The following is a 27,023-nucleotide window of genomic DNA, read 5'->3' on the forward strand; positions in this document are numbered from 1 at the left end:
ATTGCCGCCACCCATGAGATTATTTCAGCCTCTCTGACTTTCCGCATGACATTCTTTGTTGCTGTGTTGCCCACCCTACATGCAGCATACTTGCTGGTAAGCTTCCTAGTTCTTTTTCTCCACTGTGAATCAATGTTTTCCCTGTACAGATACCTCAACACTTTCCCAGCCCATTTACTTTCTTCGATATTCCTCAGTCGTTCTTTATACTCAATTTTACTTTGAGCTTCCCTCGCTTCAAAACTAGTCCAGCCCTTATCACCCTGCACAGCATCATTTGTAGTCTTCCCGTGAGCGCCCTATGCGAGGCAACCCACTGACCTTTGGTTCCCGTCGAGTCCCGATTGTACTTCCACTTTCTGTTCACTTTTTCATTGAATGCCATAACACCTGATTTTCTAACACTAAATTTAAAACCTAGATTGTTGCCTGCCTGTCCGCAAACGTTGCAAATCACTTTGCTTGTTAGCTAGCAACACAATGTCGTCCGCATAAAATAAACCTGGCAGCTGCTGCTCTATTACTGTACCCGCCTGTTTGCATGAGAGATTAAACCCGATATTACTTCCTTCTAGCGCCCTCTCCATCCTCACTATGTACATCATAAACAGCAGCGGGGATAAAGGGCACCCCTGCCTCAGTCCCTTCTTGATATGAACTTTCTCCTTGCTCCTCATCCCTTCCCATTCAACGTGAACGGTATTTTCTAGATAAATCTCTCTCAATAGCTATAGACAATCATCACCTAAGCCTTCCCCTTCCTGAATATCCCACAAAATGTTGCGGTCTACGTTGTCATAGGCTCCTGTTATGTCTGAAAAGGCCACATGCAACGGTCTGTTCTCTATTTTTTATATTTCAATACACTGAGTAAGAACAAACAAGTTATCGTCCAAACGCCTACCTATTCTGAAGTTCTCCCAAAATGTCATTATTCTCTGCCCATGCTTGAAGCTTTAATTTGATTGCCTGCATTGCTAGCTTGTATTATTACCGATGTAATGGTTAACGGTCTATACGAGTGAATTCTATCTTTCTCCCCCTTAACATTATAAATTAAATTCATTCTACTTTGTCGCCAACTGTCTGGTATTCGTCTATGTTTCCAAAATTTTCCACTGCTTTTACCAGAGCTTCTTTACTCTTTGGTCCTATTTCATTAATCAGCCTAACGGGAACCTCGTCTAGCCCTGTGGCTGTGCGCTTTCTTCCAGTTGAAATTTGTCAACACCAGCTCCTTTTCCACTTGGGTCTCTTTCATGCTCTTTTTTTCTTCAAATACAACCTCGTCATTGCCTTGGAAAAATTTGGCTGTTACTTTTCGGATGTAATTTATTGCCGTTTCCCCTTCCAGTCTGTTTTCATCTTCGTCTAGGATATGTTGTTGTATTGTTGACTTCCTGCCTAATAATTTGATGTGGCTTCAAAATATTCTAGGTGCGGCCTTCTTTTTCTCACGTATTTCTGTCAACCAACGTTCACTTTCACCTTTTAATTGTGCTTGCACCAGTATTTGAACCATAGGCTTTTTCTCCCGGTATATTTCCCATTTACTGGTTACTTCATCCTGCGGCAGTTGCGCCTTCTTTGCCTGCCTGTGCTCTCGAGATGCTTTTCATCGTTCGGTGATCGCTTCTCGTATCTCCCTGTTCCACCGGCTTTTTAGTTTCTTTTTTCCTTTCCAACGAACATTTTGTTTCTCTTTCCGTATTTCTGTCGTTATTACACTTATAAGCTCACCATATTCCCACTCATTACTTTGCCATTTGCCAAGTTCTTCCTCGACTCTAGCGACTACATTTGCTATTTGTTCAGCGTTAAAATTTGGATTGGCCATGTTGCGCTCCTTGCTCTCTTTCCCAACTACATATCCAATTTTCAATATGATGCGTTTATGGTCACTCCCTATGCTGCTAAATCCTTCCTCATCGATGACCATTTCTCTCAACTCATCACGAATTCCGTCTGTTATCAGACAGTAATCAATGTTCGATTGCTGGCTTCCAACTTCCCACGTGATCTGGCCTTCACACTTAGGGCCTCTATTCACGATAACGAGGTTATGTTGCTCACAAAACTCTAGCATTGACTTTCTGTTGTTGTCGGTATAGCCATCTAAATCCTGTATCTGGGCATTCACCTCACCTAATAGGACAATTTCAGCACCATTCCAGAAACCCTTAATATCAGCGCTTATGCATTCCACTAACTCTTTATTTTTCTCTGTGCAATTATTTCCAGTCCACAAATACGTAACGCCCAGCCAAGTTTTTTTCCCACTCATTGTACCTGATAACTAGGGGTGTGCGAATATTGAAATTTTCGAATACGAATCGAATACGAATAAGGCGAAAAACTGTCTTCGAATATCGAATCGAATATCGTATGTATGTGTAGTATTAAAAAATTGCAAAACGAGGTAACAATAGCTTCATTACCCTTTTAAAAATAATATTGCATTTTACGAGGCTGCTTCAGGTTAAAGAGGCACTCATTATAGGTAATGCACTCAGGTAATGTCAGGTAATGCTCTGTCAGGTAAACGCTTGTTACAGATTATCGCGAAGGAAAATTGACTGCTCAAAATGTTCAGAAAGTAAGGGCTCTCTATGCACTGTGACAACGTTTGTCCAGGTAACATTTTCTAGGTGCATATTTTATTGCGCATGCTTACAAAGCCTGAAAGTACATCATATATTGTTATGAAAGAGCCCTGGAATAAAGCTTGGTAAAAAAAAAATTGAAACTGATCATGTCTCACGGGCCTGATGCAGATAGACTGGAACAGAGCGTACACATTCATAGTAAGGTTCGTTACAGCACTTAAGATCACAGTGCTGTAACGCTGTGTCGTCGTTTTGTACCTTCTTTTGTCCCTGTTTTGTGTTGCGCTGTACCGAACCTTACTATGAATCCCAACCAACTGGCCCAACTTGCCATCTTGATGCAGAGCATACAGATAATGAGCGGATCATGTGAAGCTCTCAGTGAATAAACATGTTTTTAGGAGAATGTGGAGCAAGCATATAATTCGTTAATTGCTAAATTATTCACAGTCTTGCTGAATATTTACCGTTTGGACCATTATTGGGCCGTCGTCGAATTTTCGGGAATTTACGAATATGCATTTCTCGAATCGAATACGCTTCGAATAAGGAAAATATTCGATTCGTATTCGAAATTTCGAATATTCGCACACCCCTGCTGATAACCAAAGATGTTCTTGACATTTTAAATTTACTCTTCTCCATTTGGCTCCCTTATGGATGAGGATTCTGACTCCCCCTCCCTTTCTTTCCGACTTAGTTCTGTTGCAGCCTTCCCAAACATAATTCTCAATAACTGGCGGCTCTTCTGAGTCTCTAAGGTGCGTTTCTGTAACTGCATACACCCCTATTTGTTCGCTATTTAACTGCTCCTCAATCTCTGGCCACTTTTCCTTTCTTCTGCCGCCCTGCATGTTTATGTAGCCTATTGCATGGCGAGCTCTCTTTCTTGCTTTCCTCCTTTTTCTGTTATCGATGGTGATGCTCTTCTGAGGTTCCCCTAGAGTCACCTTCTTCATTACTAGTACCTACTCTGGCCTCCTGAGCGCCCTTGGGCGCCCTAAAATAGCAACAGCGCGACCAGTCGCCAGCCTGTAATTGAAGTGGATCCCGTCTCGTTTAAAACCACCATACCTTCTCAATTCCCTGTTTACTTCGACAACCTCGAAACCTTTGTCTCGGCTCATTTTCCATATCGCCTCATTAGCAGCCACTACGGCTCTTTGTACGTGACTGCCACGTACAGGCACCTCGGTACTGTGCACACCACGATCTGGACCTGAGGGGATAGTTCTCACAAGTCACCCACCCCTTTCACCAAGCGCTGGCCTAGTCCTGTCCCTTTCCTGTTTAGGACGTCATTTAGCCCACCTGCTACTATGACAAGGTTGCGCACGTGAGCATTTTCCGCGAGCTTTTCTTTTGCTCGCTCCATGACAGAACCCAGTGTCCGTCCTGGAAATGACCCTAACGCCACTCTTTTATCGCCTTTCACCCTCTCCACAATTGCTTTTGAACACCCAGCCAGGTTTGAGCCGCCGGCGATAATCACCTTTCCACTCTCTACTACCTCTCCCTGCTTCACTTTGTCCTTTTCCGCGTGATTCGGACTCGACAAGGGGCATTGTTCTCTGGGCTCCTGCTTTTTCCGCGTGGCGGCCTCAAGGTAGGTGCGGCTCTTTCCAGCCAACTCTTCATCACGCTGCACGCATTCCACGTACTTTGCTGACACTCCCTCTCCTGTCGCGTCGGGGGTCTGCGTTCCACTGTCAGGCACATTCTCGTTCACAATGGCGGCCCTGTTCAGCTACCCTAATTCTACACAAGAAAAGCAGGGAGATACCTGTAAAGAAAGTGGTCAGACACAATTTCTCCAATGCTATTCACTGCGTGCTTAGCTATTCAAGCTAATTGAACTGGGAAGGTTCAGGAGTAAGGATAGACGGCGAATACCTCAGCAACCTTCGGTTTGCCGATGACATTGTTCTATTCAACAACAATGGAGACGAGTTACAACAAATGATTGGTGACCTTAACAGAGAGAGTGTAAGATTGGGGCTGAATATTAATATGGACAAACAATATAGACAAAGCTAATGATAAATAGCAGGGCAAAGAAACAAGAGTTCAGGATCGCCAGTCGGCCTCCAAAGACTGTGAAGGAGTGCGTTTACCTATGTCAATTAATCACAGGGAATCCTGACCATGAGAAGGAAGTTCACGGAAGAATATAAATGGGTTGGATCGCATACGGCAGGCATCGGGAGCTCATGACTGGGAGCTTACCGTTATCATTGAAAAGGAAAATATCCAATCAGTGCATTTTACCGGTGCTGACATATGGGGCAGAGACATGGAGACCGACAAAGAAGTTTGAAAACAAGTTAAGGACCGCGCAAAGAGCGATGGAACGAAGATTGCTAGGCATAACATTAAGAGACAAAAAGAGAGCGGTTTGGATCAGAGAGCAAACGGGTATAGACGATATTCTAATTCACATCAAGAGGAAAGAATGGAGCTGGGCAGGTCATTTAATGCGCCGGTTAGATAACCGTTGGACCATTATGGTTACAGAATGGGTACCAAACGCAATCGAGGACGACAAAAGACTAGGTTTAGCGATGAAATTAGGAAATTTGCGGGTGCTAGTTCGAATCGGTTGGCGCAGGACAGGGGTTTTAAAGATAGCAGAAAGAGGCCTTCGTCCTGCAGTGGACATAAAACAGGTTGGTGGTGGTGGTGGTGGTGGTGTTGCCCCCCCCCCCCCCCGGAAAAGAGATCCTGGGTTCGTGCCTGCTACAAGTATTAAAAGAAGTACAGTACTTGGAAAGAACGGCGTGTTTCGAAGGTGCGAAATGCTTTCTTCCGATGTTGTGCAGCCACTGTTTTCGCCGCATGGTGTCCCGTTTTCCTCTGGGGATTGCAAGCAATGCTAGTCGTCATTCTGGCCTGCTGCTGCATTGAAAAAGCTTAACAGCCAGGCATTCTGTCGGCAAACGAAGCTCACCTTACCTGCACGTACGCCATGCGGTGCGATCAACACGTGGCCCGCGAATGGCGGCCGGAAAAAAGTGAAAAGTAGCTAAAACAAGTTTCATGACGTCTGCTTGACATGAGGGTCAGCTGATAGGGCGGTGTCGCGCGTTGCAGCAAATCGGTGCAAGGGAAGCGCAGGCGTGGCAACAGCGAGGAGGAAAGAGAGAACAGTGGCGCCGGCGAGGGTGCGGCGGCAAAGATCTGAGAGCGTCGCTACTTTCTAGAATAAAAGGGTTTTGCATTAACCACACCAGGCTATGCTCGCGGACAACTTTTTGTGGCTATGTAGGGAAAGCTACGGAGGCAAAGCGCGCACAAGTGAGGGCGTTTTTGAAAGAGTCCCGCGTTTTTATCCATGTCAGTTTAGAATGGGGAGACAAAACGTAAACACCTTATTAGCAACAGTTAAATAAGACAATACACCTCTAAGTGTAAAAGTTGACTTATTTTGCGGTGTTTCCCTTCCGCGTCTGGAGAAATGCAGTACAGTCGCACGTTGAAGCTGCGTCGGTTGAGCATCTGGTTCGATCAACCAAAAACACTGTCAAACGCTGCCGGACTACTTGGCACGGTACCACATGTGCAGCAGCCACGCGCCCGCAGCTTTCCCTTCATAGCCACAGAAAGTTGCCCGCGAGTACGGCAGTTATCAACGGATCGGCCGTGCTCTTCAAGTTGCCAGACCGCGCGCCCATACTGCCACATTTTCTGCTTCTTTCTTTCCCCGCCCAACTATAGAATGCAACGGCCTTTCTCACGACATCGCTGTCATCACCTGCCCAACGGATTTTTGAGAGCCATAAACGATCACCTGTCATCGTGAGCCACATGGCAAATCTTCTTACATCATTATTTTATAATCGCACTCTTTATGAAATACTCACTGGAGGGGCATTTGAGGTAATAAACTTAACTGAACTTCATTAATCTATAGTGGCAGTTCTGTTCCGATGCGCGAGTCAGAAAAAAGTGAATGAACCCCAGTTTCTGACCGGGAATGTGTTTAACCTGCCTTGGGAGGCGGCTATTTGGGGCAATATACGTATGTTTCACTATGTATTACGGGTGGCGTTCCCTTTGCCACTGTGCCCGGTACGTGGGACCCAACCGGTATGTTGAGGGCCATTTCCTCATGGACCACTTTGGAACACCGTGCAGCGTCTACGGCTGCCTCAGATATGCAGCGTCTACAAACGACACCGTCTTCGACCAGAGGCACAGCATTTCAAAACGCTAGATGTCACGATGGAAGGATGCGGGAATACTCCCCTTACCACTGTGCGGTACCGGACTGTACCAGTAGTACCACCACGGTACCACCGTGAGGTTTCTACCGCCGTGTTAGTCTGCAGTATATATTCGGGATCGGCTCATGAAATTGGTTGGACAGTCGTAAGCAATCGCTGCTTAGCTCCTAGAGAATGCTACACGCATTAACACGCACAGCTCGAAAATGTTCGACCAAAGCGTGTGAGGCAACTGACGAAGTGTGCACATCGATGATCGTTCGAACTTCTCAGCAGGTTTGCCAAGCGCACACTACAGACGGGGCAAGGAAAGGTAGACTCAGTAAGACAAGCGCTAACTTGCAACTAGACTGTACTACTTGCAACTAAAGTTATTTGAAGCAGACGGCATGTACCCATGAAGAAGCTTAGGCGTAGACGGCATCACGCCTAAATGGCGAGGAACATCCTTAGTCATCTCACAATACCATAAGGACAGCCAAGATGCCTGTGATGTTCCTAGCCACTTGGCCTGCACACCTTCGTTGCTTCTTTGCATCACAGCCTGCAAGATCGAGCGGTGCGCGCTATCAGCGCGCCCCGCCTGATCTCTGAGGCTATGTTTGTATGTATGCTGTCTGCTCCGAGTAGCGAGTTAGCGCTTGTGCAGCATCTACCGTCCTTTGAGAAGAGTAATTTCGGGCTAGTTTGTAAAGCATATTTAACTACGTTGAATCGCAATACATGGGGCCTACCAAAGGAAGACGAGCTTCACCGTATAGTCAAACTGCCTTCTTTTGTCTCGTATAAGATGCGCGCTTGTTTAAGGCTATATATACGAACCAACTGCACCAGCAACACATTCTAGTGTGAATTTTCTTTGGTCGCAGAAACCTGTTCGCGGCACCCTGGCTGCCCGGTACCTGCTCTCGGAGGCCCGCAAGCACCAGACGACCGAAAAGCGCCTTTGCCGCGCACACCAGGAGCTGCAAGCCAAGATGGACACCTACTGCACCTACTTGGCCAGCTCGCGCAAGGAAAAAGTGCGTGGTCACTCGTGCAAAATGGCATGCGCGCAAATGGGGCATACACAGATCGCATCTTCATTCTGTAAAAGTAATGAAGATGCGACACTTCAAGGCAACCTGCAACGAAATTTCAGGCCACATAAAGAAAAACGTGTTTCACGTGTAGTGTAGATATAAATCAGCCTCCCTGCAAGAATTGTACATTTCAAATGCGAGTGTATTCGTTACACACAGAACACACAGGAGGAGGTGTTTGCCTGAGGCGTTGTTGTGCATCCTGCTTCATAACCTCGGAGAGGGTTGAGCATATTCATTGCGTCACATTGCACTTCGCATTGTGGCAGAAGCGCTAAACTTTAATTGAATTATATGGGCTGTACGTGCCGGAACCACAATTGGATTAAGAGGCACGCCGTAGTGACAGACTCCGAATTAATTTTGACGCCATGGCGTTCTCTAACATGTCGCTAAATCTAAGAGCGCGAGCGCTCTCTCTCTCTTTTTTTTTTGCCCCCGTCCAAATGCGGCTGCCACAGTCGGAATCACATCCGTGACCTCAGGCAATGCCGTAGCTGTCAAACTACTGCGGCACGTACAGAAGTGTTTTGACGTGTGACTGCTTCTGTAGTGTCACCTATAGTGGGGTATAACTTTGGAAGGCAGCGTCATGTTCCCCTCAAAGGCGAATGCACACGACCCTCCACTAACAGACGCGCACTCTAGATTGACGTCATGAGCCGGACGGCCGCGGTGACCCGGCCGACAGAGAACATGGCAGTCGCCGCTTCCAACTGGGCCGAGTCGCGTCAGTGAGACTACCTCTTTAGTCACGGAGGCAATCGGTTGCTGCGCTTCGATCATCTGGGCGGTGATTCTCCTGCCTTCTTAGTTGTACCCGACTATAGGCCCTACGGTGCTCTTTAATGCAGCTCTGCTTCTGCACGCCCTGCGTAAGTAGTCTGCTTGACAAATTTGCATCATAATCAGCCTATCTTATGTCCAGTGCAGGACGAAGGCCTCTCGCTGCGATCTCCAATTACCCCTGTCCTGCGCCAACCGATTACAACTTGCGAATTCCTTAATTTCATCACCCCACCTAATCTTCTGCCGTCCTCAACTGCGCTTCCATTCTTTTGGCACCCTTTCTGCAACCCTAATGGTCTACCAATTATCTAACCTACGCATTACATGCGTAGGTTAGGTGCCCAGCTCCATTTTTTTCTCTTGATGTCAATTAGAATATCGTCGGCTTTCCCCGTTTTCTCTCTGACCCACACCGCTCTCTTGCTGTCTCTTAACGTTATGCCTAACATCCTTCGGTCCACCGCTCTCTGCGCGGTCGTTGACTTCTTCTTGAGCTTCTTTGTCAACCTCCGAGTCTCTGCCCTATATGTTAGCACCAGTAGAATGCTGTGATTGTACACCTTTCTTTTCAGTCATAGTGGTAAGTTTCCAATCGGGATCTGGTGATGTTTGCCGTATGAGCTCCCACCCATTTTTATTCTTCTGTAAGTTTCGTTCTCATGATCAGGGGCCCTGTGAGTAAATGACCTAGGTAAACATACTCCTTCGCATATTCTAGAGGCTGACTGGCGATCCTGAACTTTTGTTCCCTTGCCAGGCTATTGTTCATTATCTTTGTTTTCTGCTTGTTAATCTTCAACCCCACTCTTACAGTCCCTCTGTTAAGGGCCTCAATCATTTGTTGTAACTCGTCTGCAGTGTTGCTGAACAGGACAATGTCATCTGCAAACCGAAATTTGCTGACATATTCGCCGTTGATCATTACTCCTAAGCCTTCCCAGTTTAATAGCTTGAATGCTTCTTCCAAGGATGCAGAAATGCATTTTTCAGAAATAGCAGAAACGTACTGTGCCGTCCCTTGAACTTACATTTATCCGGTTTGCCCACAACTGCCGTCGTGTCTCTAGTAGTAGCGTTTCTTTTCCTTCTAACGCCACCTTTTCCTCGTTCCCTCCCTTCCACTCATTTCGCGACTGCGTCGGTTCTACCCATTTACTGCCTCCTCTTCAACCTCCTGTCTACTATTCTATCTAGCTTCCCTCTAGACTTGCACATCAGTAGAAAGGTGAGCTATACAATTGCGGGCGGGTTCGCAGATAATTACAGCTGTCAAAAGGCTGATGTGGTGACACCCAGGGAGCTCTAGAGGTCATTGTGCACATTCAACGCAGTGCAAAGGTCGAAACGTGTTTCTCGCTTCGCCTTTCCTCTCTGCCGCCTTCCTTTCATATATACACACGCTTTGAACCACCCCCCAACGCGGTGTGCCAGACGGCAGCAGCAGCGGTGGGAAAGTCAAATGAAGAGGCAAAGAAGGTTTCGCTAAAAAAAAAAGAATGCTGCCATTGCCGCTCGGCAAAAGTGCCGCATCACTCGAAACGCATGGCTTGTGGGCATGACCTCCGAAATTGGACTCCGTGGCTTTAGGCCCATGGCAGAGTGTATAAGCGCGACTGGACGAGGACGAAGAAAGAAACAGATACACAGACACAGCGCTGTGTCTGTGTATCTGTTTCTTCGTCCTCGTCCAGTCGCGCCTATACACTCTACCATGGATTATAACCAACTAGCCCGCCAACGTGTTTTAGGCGCATGCTGAAAACATCTCGAAGGTGATGTTCTCGGACTTTTGTCATATCCGCAAATCGCCAGGTGCAAACGTCGTCTCCTTAGTAGTTATTTAAATGCTGCTAACTTAATCAGAAAGAGAATCGGCAAACCTGCATCTTTGCCCAACACCAATGTACCAAAATTGAACATTCGTTGCAGTTGACCTTTAAATGGAAGGCTAAAGATAAAAGCGATTTCACCTGTGTTATACTTCAGTTACCCTTCTGCATTACAAAAAAAAAAACGCCATTCTCACTGCGAGGGCAAGCTTGGTCAGCCAGTAAAGGCGCGAAAAGGGCAATAGAATGGTGATGCCGGCTTGAAGTTCCCGCACCAGCACACCGTGACGTGATAGATTTTGACGGTGTCTGCTAAAGCCTGTACATTTGGTAGTTTTTCGATAAAAAATTGAACTCATTGTATGTGTTATAAAGGAGCCAAAGATTAAACAATACATGTTTTAGAAACTCTTAATGAGCCAGAGCGGGGTCTAAATATGACAGAGCACTGAAATCTGTGACGTCACACTGTCCTGCTGGTGCTGGTGTTTCGGGGCGAAATTTAAAAATAACTCACTTTTATTTTCTCTTGTAGTAATGAACCTACAATCGAAAAATTAATGAATATAGAATTTTCGAAGAAAACATTATCAGTCTAAACTGATTGAGCATTTCTCTTTATCGTTTTTCTAAACTATTCTTTTATTTGCTGGACCATTGGGCAAATTATTCGAATTAACACCTTTACAGAAAAGTACACACGGTTGATCCTAATGCAAGATTTGAAGCCCGTCATTAGATAAGCTTATAAAGCATTTAAAAAAATAAGTTTGAAACTAATTATATCTACAGCGTCATGAATTCCGGCTGATTTTGCCTGGAAAATTGAAGCGTGTACTTTCAAAGAGCGCCGTTCTGTTCACGTTATGTTCACAGCCGTAGTAGACGCCCATGAATGGCGTACGTTGCTGTTTACGCCTCACAGTAGGGTGAGCGTAAAGCGCAGAGTTTCTTTTTTTTTTTTACGTTCATCATAGTATTAGCTTAGTTGCTACGAGGGTTGTGCTGCTGAGTACGAAGTCGCGGGTTCAATCCCTTTTGGCGCAGCCGCATTCCAACGGTGGCGCAATGCCAGAAACTCTCGCGTATCGCGCTTTTGGGCGCACGTTGAACAACTACAGGTAATCAGAAGTTATCCGGAGTGCCCCCCCCCTCCCCCACCGTGGCGCCCTCCATCACCGAACGTGGTTTTGGGACGTTACCCTCCGCCCCCCTCCCCGATGTAATAGAGAGTGTTAGATTAGGGGGACGCAAGCGTTTGGGCCACCTAGCGCTTGTGGCCATGGTACGGCGCATGCGCAGACCCTTACGTAGGGGTCTACGCATGCGCAGTACCGTGACCCCAAGCGCTAGCATGCCCCAGCGCATGCGTCCCCCTTATCTAAACTCTATCGAAACGGCACGCATGGCAGTAACAGTAAAAGCCGCATGTCATGGTTTCAGGCATATCATGTTCCTTATCGGGCCCTCATGTTTTCAGGCATCGCATATCACTGGGGAACACTTCATCCCATTTGATATCAATGAATACAAATTTCGATCGTTCAAACACAAAGCCAAGTCATACTTCATAAACGCATTACCGAACTCGTGGTAATTTTTAGTGAGTATGATAGATAAGTTTAATAATAATTTTATTGTTGCCGTAACTGGTGCTTCTCCGGATTTCTTGTTCCACATGCTACCAAATGGTTTAGTTTTGTGAGCGTTGTATTATGACGTTATTTTCTTCATTAACACACCGTTTGTATGATGTTATAACACTTGCTGTTTGCCACAATTGTACTAATATTCATTTGCGTCCTCTTATAGGAAGTCAACCACATTTACTTATGTTCTCACTTCAGTACCTCCGATTGTCTGTTTTTAGTGCACCGGTGTTTTATGTGTCGCACTAATGGAAATAGGATAAAATGTACATTGGTGGCCACTTTTCGTCTGCTCGCAGGCGCTTCACCTGCAGTACCACGCTCGCGGGGAGAGAAGCGTCGAGGAGTCTGCACACCTCGTCGGGCTGAGCGTACCGAAACCCTTCGACAACAGCCAAGACCGTTAACTGGCACTGCCAGCTCTAGTCTTGAGTGCCCAGGGCACGCTACAGAGCAGAACACGTAGGCCGTTTCTGCGCGGCAACGCCACCTGTTGGCTGCTTCGTCATTGTGATGAACGCGGCTTTTATCGGCAACCCGCCTGTTTAGACAGAAGCCCTCGCGTCTCTGTTTTCTGCAGAAATGTAGAATAAAAGCCTTCTTGATGACCCATGTTGTGACGACTGCGCGAGCGTTCGCTCTTCGTACTCGAAAATGTCAAGAGTTGTTGCAGTGCTATCGCACGTGCTTTGGCAATGTTCCGCGTTAAGCGGCAGCGTGTTCAACAAAGAAGAAGACTGGATGAACGCCCTGCGAAGCGACGACCACCAGACCCAGCTTCGGGCCTTCCAGAGGGCTCACGAAAGGGTGGAGGCTCACGGGCTTCCCGTCCCAACGTGGGTGCGACCCGCGACCCGTGCCGACCACTAAACCAAGAGTGGGTGGAAAGGGGTTCCTCAGGACCCAATAAAGTTATTTCCTCCTCCTCCTTTTGCAGTGAGTACAATCCTCCACTTTACCGATGGCACAGTAAAAAACTGCTCGCTGGACAGCGTTGTGGCCATGCAGGAAACATCTATGAATCTATAGTAACTTTCCTATTCCCTTTAATCAATTCCATAAATACTTACGTTAACTCGGGAATTCTTAATATTCATTGAGGCTCTCACGTGATCACGTGAACCACACGGTGCTCGTAAAAAACTCTGATGAAAACTCTAAAAGGGTCCCCAAAAAAAGTTAAAGGCTTCTCCGCAGCCGGAAGAAGTATGAAAATACCTGGGGTGCTCGTTAGGAAAGTTAGCACCTGTTTGAGCTACACAAGCGTAGCAGCTGCTTTCGAGTTTGCCTAGCGGTGTTCTCCCACTGCTTTGAGCTGCATGGTAGGAGTGATGCAAAGCATTCTTGGCAACGCGGGCATCAAGTTAGCACTGTTTTTTTTTCTTCTCCGCAATTGACACAAGAAAATAAGCAAATAAAGGTAAAATCAGCAAGCGACACAGTCGCTGATGCAGGGGCATTTGCGTACCGGCTGGGTGGTAGCGTTCTTAGCATGGATAAGTAGATTTCACTTCAAATCTCCTCCTCTATTGTCTGTTTCGTTGCTTACATGTAGAATAGTACTAAAAACTGGAGGACGGTCAAGCTTCGCCTTTAAGAGTGGAACGCAATAGCGTTATCGGGCCCCATTCGCCATTAATTTCGGATAATTACCTCATTAATAACTAGGATAATAGTAATTACTCATGTACGTATCACTACACGTTTCTAGCACACTTCATCAAGTTAAAGACAACCAACTCACCATGCCCCCCTCGGACGGAAGCTGGAAAAGAGGTTTGTGTTTGACTTTCCGTGCAACAGAAGTATGTTTTCTCGTATATTCAAGTTACGATCCGACGCTATCATGTCTAGGTGGTGTGTAAAGTGATACTTAACGAATTTTCTGACGCATTTTGCTTTCAAATATTCAAATATTTCAGTAACACCTCCGCGCCAGGCGAAGGGTCTGCGTAGTTATGCGTGGTTCGGGACGATTTTTTTTTTTTAACGGACAACGCCGCCAATGCCGACGCCGGGTTCTGCGCATCACTGGGCCTGTAGGAGGAAGCTTTAGCTCGGGCCCAACTACGACTATTCAAATACATGTAAAATGCAAAAACTTTTTATGAGATAACCCCTGGACCGATTTTAATGAAATTTGTTGCATTTGAGAAAGACAGTTAAATTGTAGTGACTGTTGGAAGCGGAATTTCGATTTACGTCCTGAATTTCCTTTAAAATAGTTTCGAGAATTTGAAAGTTCGAAATAGAACGAAGTTTACAAATTCATAGCTCTCCGTCAATAGCAGATATCGCGGTTCTGTAAACGGCATCCATTAGACCATTGAATGCGGACAAATGCGATATGTCATTTTATATCTTACGTGAATTTGTTACGTTGTTTACAAGGGTTCTTCAATAGCTGTGTTTCCATATTACTCATCTTTTTTAGATTCATGTGTGACATATCAATTTTTTTCGCTTTAGGTGTTCTATTAGATGTAATTCACAGAATTGTCTTATCGTTTTTGGTTGCTGAGTTACAGTGTTGTAAACTTATAGTTTCGTTTTTGAAAATTTTGGATTTTTGCCAATTTTTAATAAGGAATTGACTACCTAAATCGAAAATTCGAAACGAGCAGTCGCTAGCTTTCAAGTTTTTATTTTAAATGCAACAAACCTGTTCAAATTGGGTGCTGTGGTTGCCAAAAAAAGACGAATTATCCTTCCTGCTATATTATCCTATATTATCTATATTATGCTATATGCTATATTATGCTATGCTATTATTACTATTACTATGCGATTATTATGCTACTACTACTGTTATTATGCTAATACTACTACTATTATGCTACAACTACTACTATGCTATATTATCCTGCTATATAGGTTTTGTGTGATTTTGCAGTATAAAAAAAAACAGCTGCCATAGAAGTGTTTTTTTTTCCTGATAACAATCGGTAGGGATCGTTTAACAAATTTAACAATTGAACAAAACGTTCATTATGTTAAATAAACTTTCAAACTTCCAAACTTCAACTTTCATGTATTTAGATAGGAGCACCCGAGCTGAAGCTTCCTATTAACGCTATCACGTTAAACAATATTCTTGTATTATCTTTCAGCGCACCGGCTTCTTTTAAAGGCGTACTGGCGTGACATATTCCACTCCTTTCTTTTCGTTAAAAGAAGGTCGTGGTATTCGAAATCCTAAAGAAAGGAACACTAGCAAACCCCAGAGCACTCTAAATAATTTACCACAGGCGTTGTGCGCGGCCTGTAGGGGCGCCACAAAAAGCCACCTAGCGGTGCATTTCAGAACCGCGTACGCGGGAGAAGGCACGCGGCTGTCTCGCGCTGTTGCAACAACGGTGACAAGCGTGCAGGACTGCGATTTTCCGCTCGTGCGTAAAAGAACATTTATATGGCGACAGTGTCCGCGAAGGAAACATAATCTGCGAGCGAGGACTGGTTTCCGATGCGAATGGGATTTGAGGTGGTCCAGCTCGCATATGTACGAGCGCATCTTTCCCTCGACAAATTTCACAGTGCCCGACTAAATTCCTGTGGGGGCGGGACGAAAAGCATTTTATCCGGAGTACCCCGATGCGGCGTGCCTCGTAATGAGATCGGGGTTTAATATGGCATGTAAGGACCCAGAACATAATTTAATAACTTTTAACAGCCGCCTCGTGTGCGTATATATCTTACAGGACGCAGTATTAGTTGTTTTGATTTTCACCATCAGCGGGTGCACACTCTCTAAAGACCAAGATAACAACAGCCACCGCTTATTACAGGTGAAAACAAAAGGCCGTGCTAAGAGTATAAGCGATCACGTGTGCGAAAGAGCATCATAATGTCAATTTCCTCTCATTTCAGGTATTCAATGACTGACCTCGTCGATCCATTATTTATGCCAGTGCCATTGAATCTTACATGCAAAAACACCTCCGCGTACTGTGCATTGGGCGCATGTTACAGAACCCCATTGATGAAAATTAATCCGGTGGTAGGCATCGCACTGTTTCTACGTAGCGTTAGCTATTACGAGGCAAGTACTGGGAATGCCATGTGTGCCGATCCCGAAGTCGGTGCAGTCTAAAACGCAGCGCCTCAAAGAGCGAGCTGTACTCTACAAACCGCCACGTGACGAACGCGCGAAATGTCTGGAAGAGCTGGTTGGTTTTGGCACGAGAAGAGCATGCGTGCAGTCTACATGTCTCGGTGAAGTAGGATCTGCGATAGACATGCAGAAAAATTGTCGATCAACGAGATCGTTTTTCTTTTTTCGGGAAACTGTGGCATATATGTAGTTAATTTAATTATGGGGTTTTACGTGCCAAAACCACTTTCTGATTATGAGGCACGCCGTAGTGGAGGACTCCAGAAATTTCGACCACCTGGGGTTCTTTAACGTGCACCCAAATCTAAGTACATGGGTGTTTTCGCAGCAGCCTAACACCATAGCCACTGAGCAACCACGGCGGGTGCATATATGTACAGGCTCGACCACTCTTAAGAGTGGACGGCCCTGCACGTGGTCAGTATGCGGCTCAAAAGGCCGCAGCCAAGAAATGTAATTTTATGTTAGATGCATGTGTTTCTCTGGCTGAATATTGACTGTGTGTGTACCGAAACCTTATAGCCTGTTAGAAGGCTACTGCCTTTTTGTTACGGTAACAATTATACGGACATTCCAGGCGAATGTTCGCCGTCGCCGTGATGTTCGCGATATATATATATATATATATATATATATATATATATATATATATATATATATATATATATATATATATATTTAAATAAATACTCCTAAATAAAACAGTTCGATGGCCGGACCTAAACAAAGGACCTGAAACAAAAAATCCCGATGCCCTAACCATCAAACCACGGACGCCTGCACTGGCCTCGGGCGCTTGCTTTGGCAGGCATCCGTGGCCTAATGAGAGGTGTACGTTTCATTGCTGCCGCAGGGCGCTGTTCCTTCTAACCAGCAGGAGTTGCGTCACGTGCTACATCCAGTATGTCGCACCCGCGCATAATTTCAACACCATTCTAGGAGTAACCATGCTAAGAGAATTGGACAAGGAAGAGATTGATTGTTCCAAGTTTGTTTTTTTCATGACTTTCAGGACTGCTATTATAGAGCATAGTGCTGTTGAAAGGTAAAAGGGCATGTCAACTTGAAAGCAAGCAATAACAGTAGGAAGAATGATAAATAATGAATTGGAAAGCACGCACAGAGAGGAAAAGCTATACAAAGTTTAACAGGGCCGTTTGGTTGGACTCCACAAGAAATTCCTACACTGCGGAACAAACATCCCCGTGGCTGCATCACAAGAGTAGGCGCTCCAAACGAAGGAGTCCAGGCAAAATGTCACTGCTTCGCAGGCGTTCGTGCGAAACTGCCACTTTATTCTATGCAGGAGGTACAAAAAGAAAGTGCGATCGTGGCTTAATGGACAGACCATGGGGATGCTGTGCTCGAAGGCATAGGTTCGATTCCACTGTCGATCGTGTAGGTGTTCTTTTACATAAGTGTGGCGAGGCTTAAAATGCATACTGCAAAGTGCCTGAAATCGAAGTTGAATAATGATTCGCAGTAATAATGCTCAATAGATTCAGTTACACTGTAAAACTACCACTGAAGAGACAAAAACAAAGCTGTGTAATTAAATATTAGTGGAGATCCGTGGTAGAGGCATTGCAATATTTTAAAAATTTTGGTTCGTCTTCTTCGTCGTTGATGGAATAGGCCGTGCCGCGAAGAACACGAGCGCATCGTGGCGCGCGCTTGTCTCGAGAGCCCAAGAAGACGATCCGCTGCCGAAATTATTTAGGCTATAGACGTTGCGTTATTCTGCAGAAACGTACACCTGCGACACGCATAGTCCGACTGCTGACACGGGCATCGCAGGCCATGGAAGGTAAGCGGTGCGTCCTGTGTAATTGTCATGCATGGTCCAAACACCGAGTGAAAACGCCCGTAAGGCGCATGCAGCTGTTAATTGCACCGTGCGGGCAGATGTGCCGTTGATATAACGATAACTACGATGCGGCGGCGTACATTGAAACGTTTGTGCTCTCGTGAACACGGAACACGGCGTGTATTGTCTGCACATTTGGGTAGCAAAACGAAGTATGACAGGGACATTTTTAATGTTGCATTCTCGGGCTGTACCTGTCAATACTGCGATCCCTTTATGAAGCACGGCGTAGCGCAGGACTCCGAGTTAATTTTGACCACCTGGGGTTCATTAACGTGCCCCCAACGCATGGGACATGGGCGTTTTCTGCATTTCGCCCCCATCGAAATGCGGCCGCCACGGCCGGCATTTGAGCCCGCGACATAGCGCTTAGCAGCGGAATATCACAGCCGCTAAGCCACCACGACGGGTATAGACCCAAGAAAGCCAAAACCACGTCTAAATCAGTGAAGTGCGCGAGTATCACCCAATGACGCTCTAATATGCATATCCAACACACATATAGGAATCTATGTGTAGCGAAGCTTTCGTGACGCGGTTAACGGAATGCTATAAATTTCTCCTTTTCGTTCTTTCTTCTTTTGCGCAAAGAGAATTGGCGCGCGCGCGCATGTGCTCTCGCGGTGCTGGTGCTATTAAATGCGGCACATGCAGTGATCGTCTCAACGAGCTAGCTGAGGTTGGTGCATTTCGCGACTCCGACTAAATGCTCGCCGCCTAGCGGCCGAGCCGGGGACCATCCGATCTAGGTTCAGCCGCAAGTTCCCACATTACAGCGTGCGCTGCAAAGTTGCCTCGTAGTTCCCAATTCGTCGCGATGCTGCCGTGCACAAGCCCGAAAAAACCAGAAAAAACAACAACAACGGATGTAAGAATCTTGCTGTTAACTATTGCGCGTGTCATCGTTTCCGGAAAGTATAGCAGACGACGCGCAACGGAGCGTGACACGAATAAGAAACTTGTAAGCATTGCGAAACAGGCGACTTGCAATATTCTGGTTTATTTGAAACACTTCACTCGTGACGACTTCTTTGTTTCCGTCGAATAGACCATTCCTTTCTTTTTCATATATTTTATATATGTTGCTGGCGTTTCTAATCGCGGAGTGTACTTTTACTAGGTAGGCGCATTAATAAATTAGTGACGTACGCTTAAGCTTCATTTGGTTTGGTTAGTTCAGTTTTCTGCCCCACCATTAGTGTTACTAAGATCTTGATGAGAGCTAGTTGGATCATAGATAGAACCCAGGTTGAACAGCACGAATAAAACAAGGACACGAAGAAACAAACACCACAGACTGGCGCTGTAACATTAGTTACATTACCATTAGTAGCATTACTAACGCTAACACTAGCATTAGTGTAATGCTATGTTCACACTACGGTCGTAGCGCGCGTAACAGCTCTTTTGGCGTATCGAACGTAACGGCTGTAAAAAACGTTACGGCAGTTAAGCCGGGACCTTTGTTCACATTTACTGCTGCTTAAATTACGGCTTTTACAACAGGCCAATCAAATTTGGAGCTGCAGAATCGACGTCACCAGTGGTCCAATATGGCTCCTGCCAACATGCGAGCGCTGGCCGAGATCGAAGAAATTCACGCTCAAAACAAACTTATAGTCATGTATTCAATCGCCCAAAAACGACGAAGGCGACGCAGAAGGGTTTGGGTGCGGTAAGTATTTCTCGACAGGGCCGTGGACGGCGATTTTCACAACCTTTTCGCCAAGCTCCGAGTTGGTGACGCTGCGATGTTTCATAACATCATGCGCATGTCGCCCCAGCAGTTCCACTTCCTTGAAAACCTAATGAGACCACTCATCGAAGTTCGGAGCACGCATCTGCGGCCATCGATTTCCTCGGCGGATAAACCAGATGAACTGAAAACAGTCTCACAAGGCGCACTGCAAAAATTTTCACGAACACAGCCAATCGTGCGCACGGAAAGGCGGAATGGCATTTCCCGCGCCCGGAGCTGTCTGCAGACGGGAGGACGGAAGTGTCGTCACCGGTTGTTGAAAGCCGAAAGCTTATCGGTCATTGGCTGTGTCGCAACGGTCGTAACATAACAGTCGTAAATGTTGCCGACCCTTTAACACTCTCACCCACGATTTTTGCGAGAATTGCGCACGTTGGTACCTTTACGTTCGCAGTCTGAACTAGACGCATACGCTTGGTGCGCTTCCGCTTACGTATGTTACGAAAAATCGGCGCCTTACGAACGTAGTCTGAACATAGCATTAGTAATGCCTTAAGCAGCAGGAATATTCTCGCTAATGTACTTTTGTTCGCAGGCACCGGTAGCAGGAACGATAAATAGCTCGGATGGTCTGAAGTTGATCATGAAACTTGTTATGCTGCGAGCCTGCATATCGTTTTGATAGCGTCGTTTGATAACGTATCGTTAGCATCGTTTGAAAGCAGATCGTTTTGATAGTCGGCAGTGTACGCAGGAAGGTGCTGTTTTCTTATTCAACGCGGAGTGATCAGTTCGTTGGCTCCCAAGAAAAGTAAGACGCATGTACAAACAGTACTCGTTCCAGATTTGGAGCATCCCTCCTGGCCACAGCTAAGCGAGTTTCCTTTCCGACACTTTGCACAGAGCCAAATTCCATTACAAATGGTTCGATTCGCTTCCAAGTCATGCATTTACACTAATACGAGTGAAATTGCTCAAAAGGGGACCCTCGTTAATATTCGGAAACCCATTGGAAGAAACGCAACTTGGTCCGATTAGTTATTTACTACTCACGTTTCACTGAGTTTTGAGAATTCCTATGGGCTGCGGGTGTCTGCTGTGTTCTCAAACCTGGACCCATCCTCGAATACTGCGTACTGCAAGCCTGAAGAAGCGCCAGTCATCAAACGCAGACACCTTATCACACAAAGAGAAAGATGCATGCACCTCGACCGTGACCCAAGCTCACAAACGGAACTCTCGTTTGTTTTTTGAGCAAGCGCGCCTAAGGATGCCGCACCGTGCATTCTTGGGCGCCTGTTCCTGTGTTGAGCGTCTGCATCCCTCTGGGTCCTAGGCGTAACCAAGAGAACGAGCACAGCGCAGAATGAAAGTGCGTACGCGGAGCGCAGCGGGGGATGAAAGACGGCGATAGCGAAGAGAGCGGGAAGAGGAAAGCGGTGGAGGAGGATGCAGCGGAACCATAAGGTTGGAAGCGGAGGAGGAGGGTATGGCGAAGGGGCGCGAGAAAAGCGTAATGCCGTGCAAGACGGGCACTGCGTGGATGACCGCTACGAGACGGCGCGAGGGTAGCGTGCCGTCATCTCTTCACCGATGACGCCATCGATTAGGCACGGGGCGAGCGCGGCCACCGAACTATATACGGACACAAAACGTTGCGCGAGCGAATGTCTTTCTGCGGTGATACGATCTCCACCGGGTGAGGTGGGTCTTCACCGCAAGAATCAGGAAACGACGACGAAGCCGGGCATCGTCATGAAAAAAAGTAGAAAAGATTTTATTCACTTCATTCGTGCATGGTTATGACTCTCCTCCGAGTCTCTAGCGGTTCTGATTAACACGGGGGCCAGGACAGCCTTAAATAACCCCTTGCGCTCCTGTGGTTGTCGACGTCTTCGTGGGTAGCCTATGGAAGTATTAGTGCTTTCGTCAGATTCTGCCGTCGAGCTCCTGACCTTCGGATTTTCTTCCCTTCGTCCTTCCCTTTGTGTCAGCTCGGGGAATAAAAGGGGGGGGGGGGGGCGCTGTTTCAGAGAAGAGGGCAATTATGTCGACATGGGGACGCCCGCTTGAACGCTTCTCACACTTGACAGGCTGATGCCCAGGCTTACCGTAACAGCCTTTTCTTGGACGAAGCAAATAATTTTGTAATGGGAATGTGCGCCTGAATTTTTCTCACACCAGACAGGTCGATCACAACAGCCCGACCGCCGCTACAGGAGGTCTCGAAGGGGCTGCGGTATCCAAGCGCCTTGACGGGACCGGTAGACCCAGTGCCTCTGCTTCGTTTCGCCGAACGTTCCAAGGCCTGCCTGGCGACACCTGGAAATAAACCGCGCCAAGCCCAAGGCACAACAAACAGAGGGCACCGAACTAACCACGAGAACTGCCAAGTTCACACGGTCCTCACCTAAAACCCTATCAGAATCGTACCTGCCGCTCTCGTTCGAGATTCCCGAAAACCAACAAAGGGGAAAGCCAGACTTAGTGCGTATTTCAACCAGCCTAATGCCTAATGATTGGGTGTTTCCTTTTTCTGAGAAAGCCCGGTTGTCGAGAGACTGAGAATGTATTGAAACACAGCAATAATGGCGTTAATCATAAATTCACAAAGGACAAAGAAAACTTCTTCGAAGAAAATTGCATAATTCGACAATTACTACTTCTTAATGCGCATTAGATTGGATCGCTGTCTGAAGGCCTTCGGGCCTCGCCGAAGGCATCAAAGGGCTCCAGGCATACGCTACCTTCTGTCGTCGTCTGTTGCTTTGTGTGCCCGCGGCTTGCTTTTTCGTCCCTGAAAAGGAGGCCGTAAACGCAGGAATAATGGGCAGCCTCCCTTTCCCTCACTCTCGCGGTGCATTCTACTGCAGTGACGTCTGACCGGTCCTGTTTGTACACGCATATCTCCGCCGCCCGGTTGAAGCATTCAACCGCACCCCTAATCGCAGAGACGCGTTCTGATTTGTTGTTAGATGACGCCTTCGTTTTCTCACCCGCCACAACGAGCCGTTTGAAGTTCTTCGTGGTAACCTGTTGCCTTGTTTTACGGGCTCTGGTGGGGCGACTTTCTCTATTCTTGGCTGAGCCGAATACTCGGTTCGCTTGGTCTTGCCATCTCAGGCGGTTGCCTAATGCGCCTCTGAAGTTCCCGAGCGTTGGGTTCCTGCCCCGCTGGAACGCTCTGGCGTTCGCTTCTTCTTTTGACGATTTCAGAAAGTCGCCCAACTGCGGAGGTATACGAGGGAGTTTCTTAGCACTTCCTTGAACCTTTTGCGGCTGTTTAAACAGGACTCGTCTCCCCAAGTAATGTCCTCTGGAATAGTCCTTATTTCTACTTTCGCGATGTAATTGCTCTCTTCTTCCGTCCCGATTCCTTCTTTAACAACCTTCAGTAGGTCTAAAGAGCTTTCTGAATGTGTTATTACCAAATTAGTCTAATTCCTCTACTAGCCGTTGCTGCGGTATTCTCACTGACCTGGATGCCCCCTCGCTAGCGCTTCTTTCACTAATTTCACTAGCTGTGTGCTGCGCTTCTTGAGTGTCTCTGTCACGACGCATATTTTTCGCTTCGTTGCCGTGATTTATCTCCGCCGTGATCTCTTGAGCCTTGGAACGCGTGATAGCTTGGATCGTATGGTCTCCAAAACTCAGGCCCTTTTTCTTCAACATCATTTCCGAATGATTTGAAAAAAAGTAGGGATAGTGTTTCGACAGATTCGGCTATACTGCTGCTTCAGGCAGCAGTAGTCCAAACGGCCCTTCAATCTTTTCGCTGGCTACGGGCAAGCAAACACTATTCTAGACTACCTGCTGGATCCACAGATATTCCCCGGTGAAATCCTCAGGTTTCACAAACGCAGGGTGGACAATGTCCACTGTCGCAGCTGAGTCCCTAAGTACTTTACACAGCATTCCATTCACTAGTAGGTCGCCAAGGTAGGGTTCTAAGAGGGCCAACTTCTCATCGCCGCCTTTCACGAAAGAAAAAATAAACAATTCTAGGCTTCCCACAGCCGATCGCAAGGTATCCAGGTTCCTGGCAACGCCAACAGACGACCGGTTTTCTAGCCTCAAATGCTTTTTCTGTTTTTCTTTCGTCTTTTACTACGGTGTTATTCTCCCCTAAATTATTTGGCTTCACGTGTTCTGTCCCACCTCCAGCTTTTTCGTGGTGGATGGGGCGCCTCTCTTACTCTTTGCTGAATTTAGTGAATGGCCTCACATGCGTTTCCTTGGATTATTGACGTGCGGCGAATTCATCTGCTAGCACTGCAGGACGTTCCAAGCCCTATTCGTCCAAACTGTCTTGAATCCACAGGCGCATCTCTTTGCTCAAGGACCCATAGAACTGCTCCAAGCAGATTAACTTAACAACCTTGTCCTGACAACCGAACGCGCCTTCCCCTTTCAGCCACTCAATTGAGCTGACTTTCAACTTACAAGTGAAATCTTGAAAAGACTCGCCCGGCGTTCTAGCTGTCTCCCAAAAACGACGACGGAAAGCTTCCGCTGAGAGCCCATATTTCCTTCGCAACGCAGCTTTTACTTTCGGATGGTCATCTGCGTGGTCTCTCGTTAGCCTCGCAATTATTTTGGTTGCTTCCCTAGGAAGAACACCAGGTCAGAATCTGTTGTGGCGAACTTTCTAGTGCCAATCCGTTTTTCTCGCCGGTTCGTTCAAAAGTAACGAGAAACAATCCCATGTCATCGTTTATCTTGTACGACGGCATGAGATCCCTTATTTTTACTCGTGCTTCACCTGAACGTCTTTCATTTATTGAGATACTATTTGCCGATTGCTTGATCCCACTGCACGTATAGTTCTTTTAGCTTTATTTCATGAGCTCTCTGTCTTTCTTCTGCAGCTATTTTCTCAGCTCTTCGCCTTTCTTCTACAGCTCTTTGTTCAGCTTTCTCAGCGCTTTGCCTTTCTTCTGCTGCATTTTGTACAGCTTTCTCAGCTCGTTTCTCTATCTCTTCCCATGCTTCTGAAGTTTCGTCCTCAAGAGCCCCGCACTTCTCAATCCCCTAAATAAGCTGCGGATTCTTCTGACTTTTGCCGAACTCCATTTCCAGCTCTTAACAAATTAATAACAACTCTGACTTTCTCCATTTGCTTAAATCCATAGTCAATCCCGAACGAAGACTTTCTCACTCTGCTGTGACGGGAGGAAGCTTTCAACAGGAGCCTGCACATACAAAAACTAATTTGCAGCTGTAGAAAACACACGACCTAAGCTAAAGCTTGGCAAATTCTCAAAGGAGATCAAGCGCTCACCATTCTGCTGAAGCCAGGATGAAGGCTGGAGTATCCCATTGCTGGCAACCAGTTAATACGATCTCAACCGGGTGAAGTGGTTCTTCATGGCAAGAACCACGAAACGACGACGAAGGCGGGTATCGTGATGAATAAAATAAAAAAAAAAGATTGTATTCACTTCCTTGGTACATGGTTGTGACTCTCCTCGGGGTTTCGAGTGGTTCTGATTAACACGAGGGCCAGGATGGCCTTAAATAACCCCTTGCGGTTTTGTGATCGTCGCTGTCTTCTTGGGGAGCCTTCGGAAGTATTAGTGCTTTCGTAAGTTTCTGTCGTCAACGACCTCCTGACCTTCAGTTTGTCTCCTCTTCGTCCTTCCCTTTGTGTCAACTCGGGGAATAAAAGGGGTGACGCTGTTTCGGAGAAGCCAATTATGTCGGAACGCCCGCTTGAACGGTTCTCACACTTTTGCAGGTCGATCATACGGGGCCCAAGACCCTTTGCGGTCTTATGGTTGTCGACGTCCTCCCGGGGAGCCTGTGGAAGCATTAGTGCTTTCGTCAGGCTCTATCGTCGACTACCTCCCGCCTTTCGGTTTGTCTTCTCTTCGTCCATCCCCTTGTGTCAGCTCGGGGAATAAAAGGGGGAATTGCCTTCTCTGTTTCAGAGAAGGCAATTATGTCGACGTGGGAACGCTCGCTTGAACTCTTCTCACACTTGAGAGGCTGATGTCCATGCTTACCGTAACAGCCTTTTCTGGGACGAAGCAAATCATCTTGTCATGGGAACGTACACCTTAATGCCTCTCACACGCGACCGGTCGATCATAACAGCGGCGGCTGCTGTGAATCGCGCCAACACCTGACACCACACTTCGCTTGCAGTTATAGTTATAGCAGTTGCATATCTATCTATCTATCTATATATATATATATATATATATATATATATATATATATATATATATATATATATATATATATATATATATAAACGAGAAGAAAGGGGGTTAACCGAGGGACCCGATATTTATTAGTCATATAATGAGAAGGCAACAAACACTGACACCAAGTACAACATAGGGGAAATTGCATGTGCTTAATAAATGAAATAAAGTAATGATAAATTAATGGAATTTAAAGTGGATGAAAAAACAACTTGCCGCAGGTGGGAACCGAACCCACAACCTTCGCATGTCGCGTGCGATGCTCTACCAATTGAGCTACCGCGGCGGCGTTTCCCCATCCACTTTCTTGGGTATTTATGTGTACTAGTAGAACCCTGGGAGTGTTAGCCAGCGCCACCACTCAAAGACCTTGGCGGCGGACGTGGAACGTCTTTTTTTGCCGCAGGCGTCACGAGAACGTGATCTTTTCGGGTGAAGGCAACTGGTCAATAAACCCACATATGCTACCTGAAGGCATCAATGTTGCCGGATTCGAGACCCTCGTTAAGTAATAAACGAGAAGAAAGGGGGTTAACCGAGGGACCCGATATTTATTAGTCATATAATGAGAAGGCAACAAACACTGACACCAAGTACAACATAGGGGAAATTGCATGTGCTTAATAAATGAAATAAAGTAATGATAAATTATTTAATGATAAATTGTTTTTTCATCCACTTTAAATTCCATTAATTTATCATTACTTTATTTCATTTATTAAGCACATGCAATTTCCCCTATGTTGTACTTGGTGTCAGTGTTTGTTGCCTTCTCATTATATGACTATATATATATATATATATACGTAAGCTAGCTTGAAGGTAACTTCGCCCACGTACAAGGTGTTCCTTCTGCAGGCGTATGCCCGTGCCATTTGAGCGAATAATGTGTTTTTCTGGTCTATAGAAGACAGCTTTTTTGTGTCATGCTGCTACATACTTCTGTCGTGCCGGAGAAG

The 27,023-nt window shown here is 46.3% G+C and overlaps 2 protein-coding genes across 4 annotated transcripts in view; both read left to right on the forward strand.

Annotated features, from left to right (window-relative positions):
* The window catches only part of LOC135900139 (protein FMC1 homolog), a 34,875-nt gene extending 22,089 nt beyond the window's left edge, over positions 1-12,786 (forward strand). The window contains exons 2-3 of the mRNA XM_065429580.1: positions 7,699-7,851; positions 12,478-12,786. Of these exons, the coding sequence (XP_065285652.1) occupies positions 7,699-7,851; positions 12,478-12,585 (261 nt within the window). The 3' untranslated portion in view covers positions 12,586-12,786. The remainder of the gene's footprint in view (positions 1-7,698; positions 7,852-12,477) is intronic.
* Positions 12,787-17,982: 5,196 nt separating this feature from the next.
* LOC135900199 (sodium-dependent phosphate transport protein 2C-like) overlaps positions 17,983-27,023 on the forward strand; it is a 67,819-nt gene continuing 58,778 nt past the window's right edge. For all 3 annotated transcript variants that reach the window (XM_065429638.1, XM_065429639.1, XM_065429640.1), the window contains exon 1: positions 17,983-18,096. In XM_065429638.1, the coding sequence (XP_065285710.1) occupies positions 18,090-18,096 (7 nt within the window). In that variant the 5' untranslated portion in view covers positions 17,983-18,089. The remainder of the gene's footprint in view (positions 18,097-27,023) is intronic.

This window comes from Dermacentor albipictus, chromosome 4 (assembly GCF_038994185.2).
Source record: "Dermacentor albipictus isolate Rhodes 1998 colony chromosome 4, USDA_Dalb.pri_finalv2, whole genome shotgun sequence".
NCBI lineage: Eukaryota > Metazoa > Arthropoda > Arachnida > Ixodida > Ixodidae > Dermacentor > Dermacentor albipictus.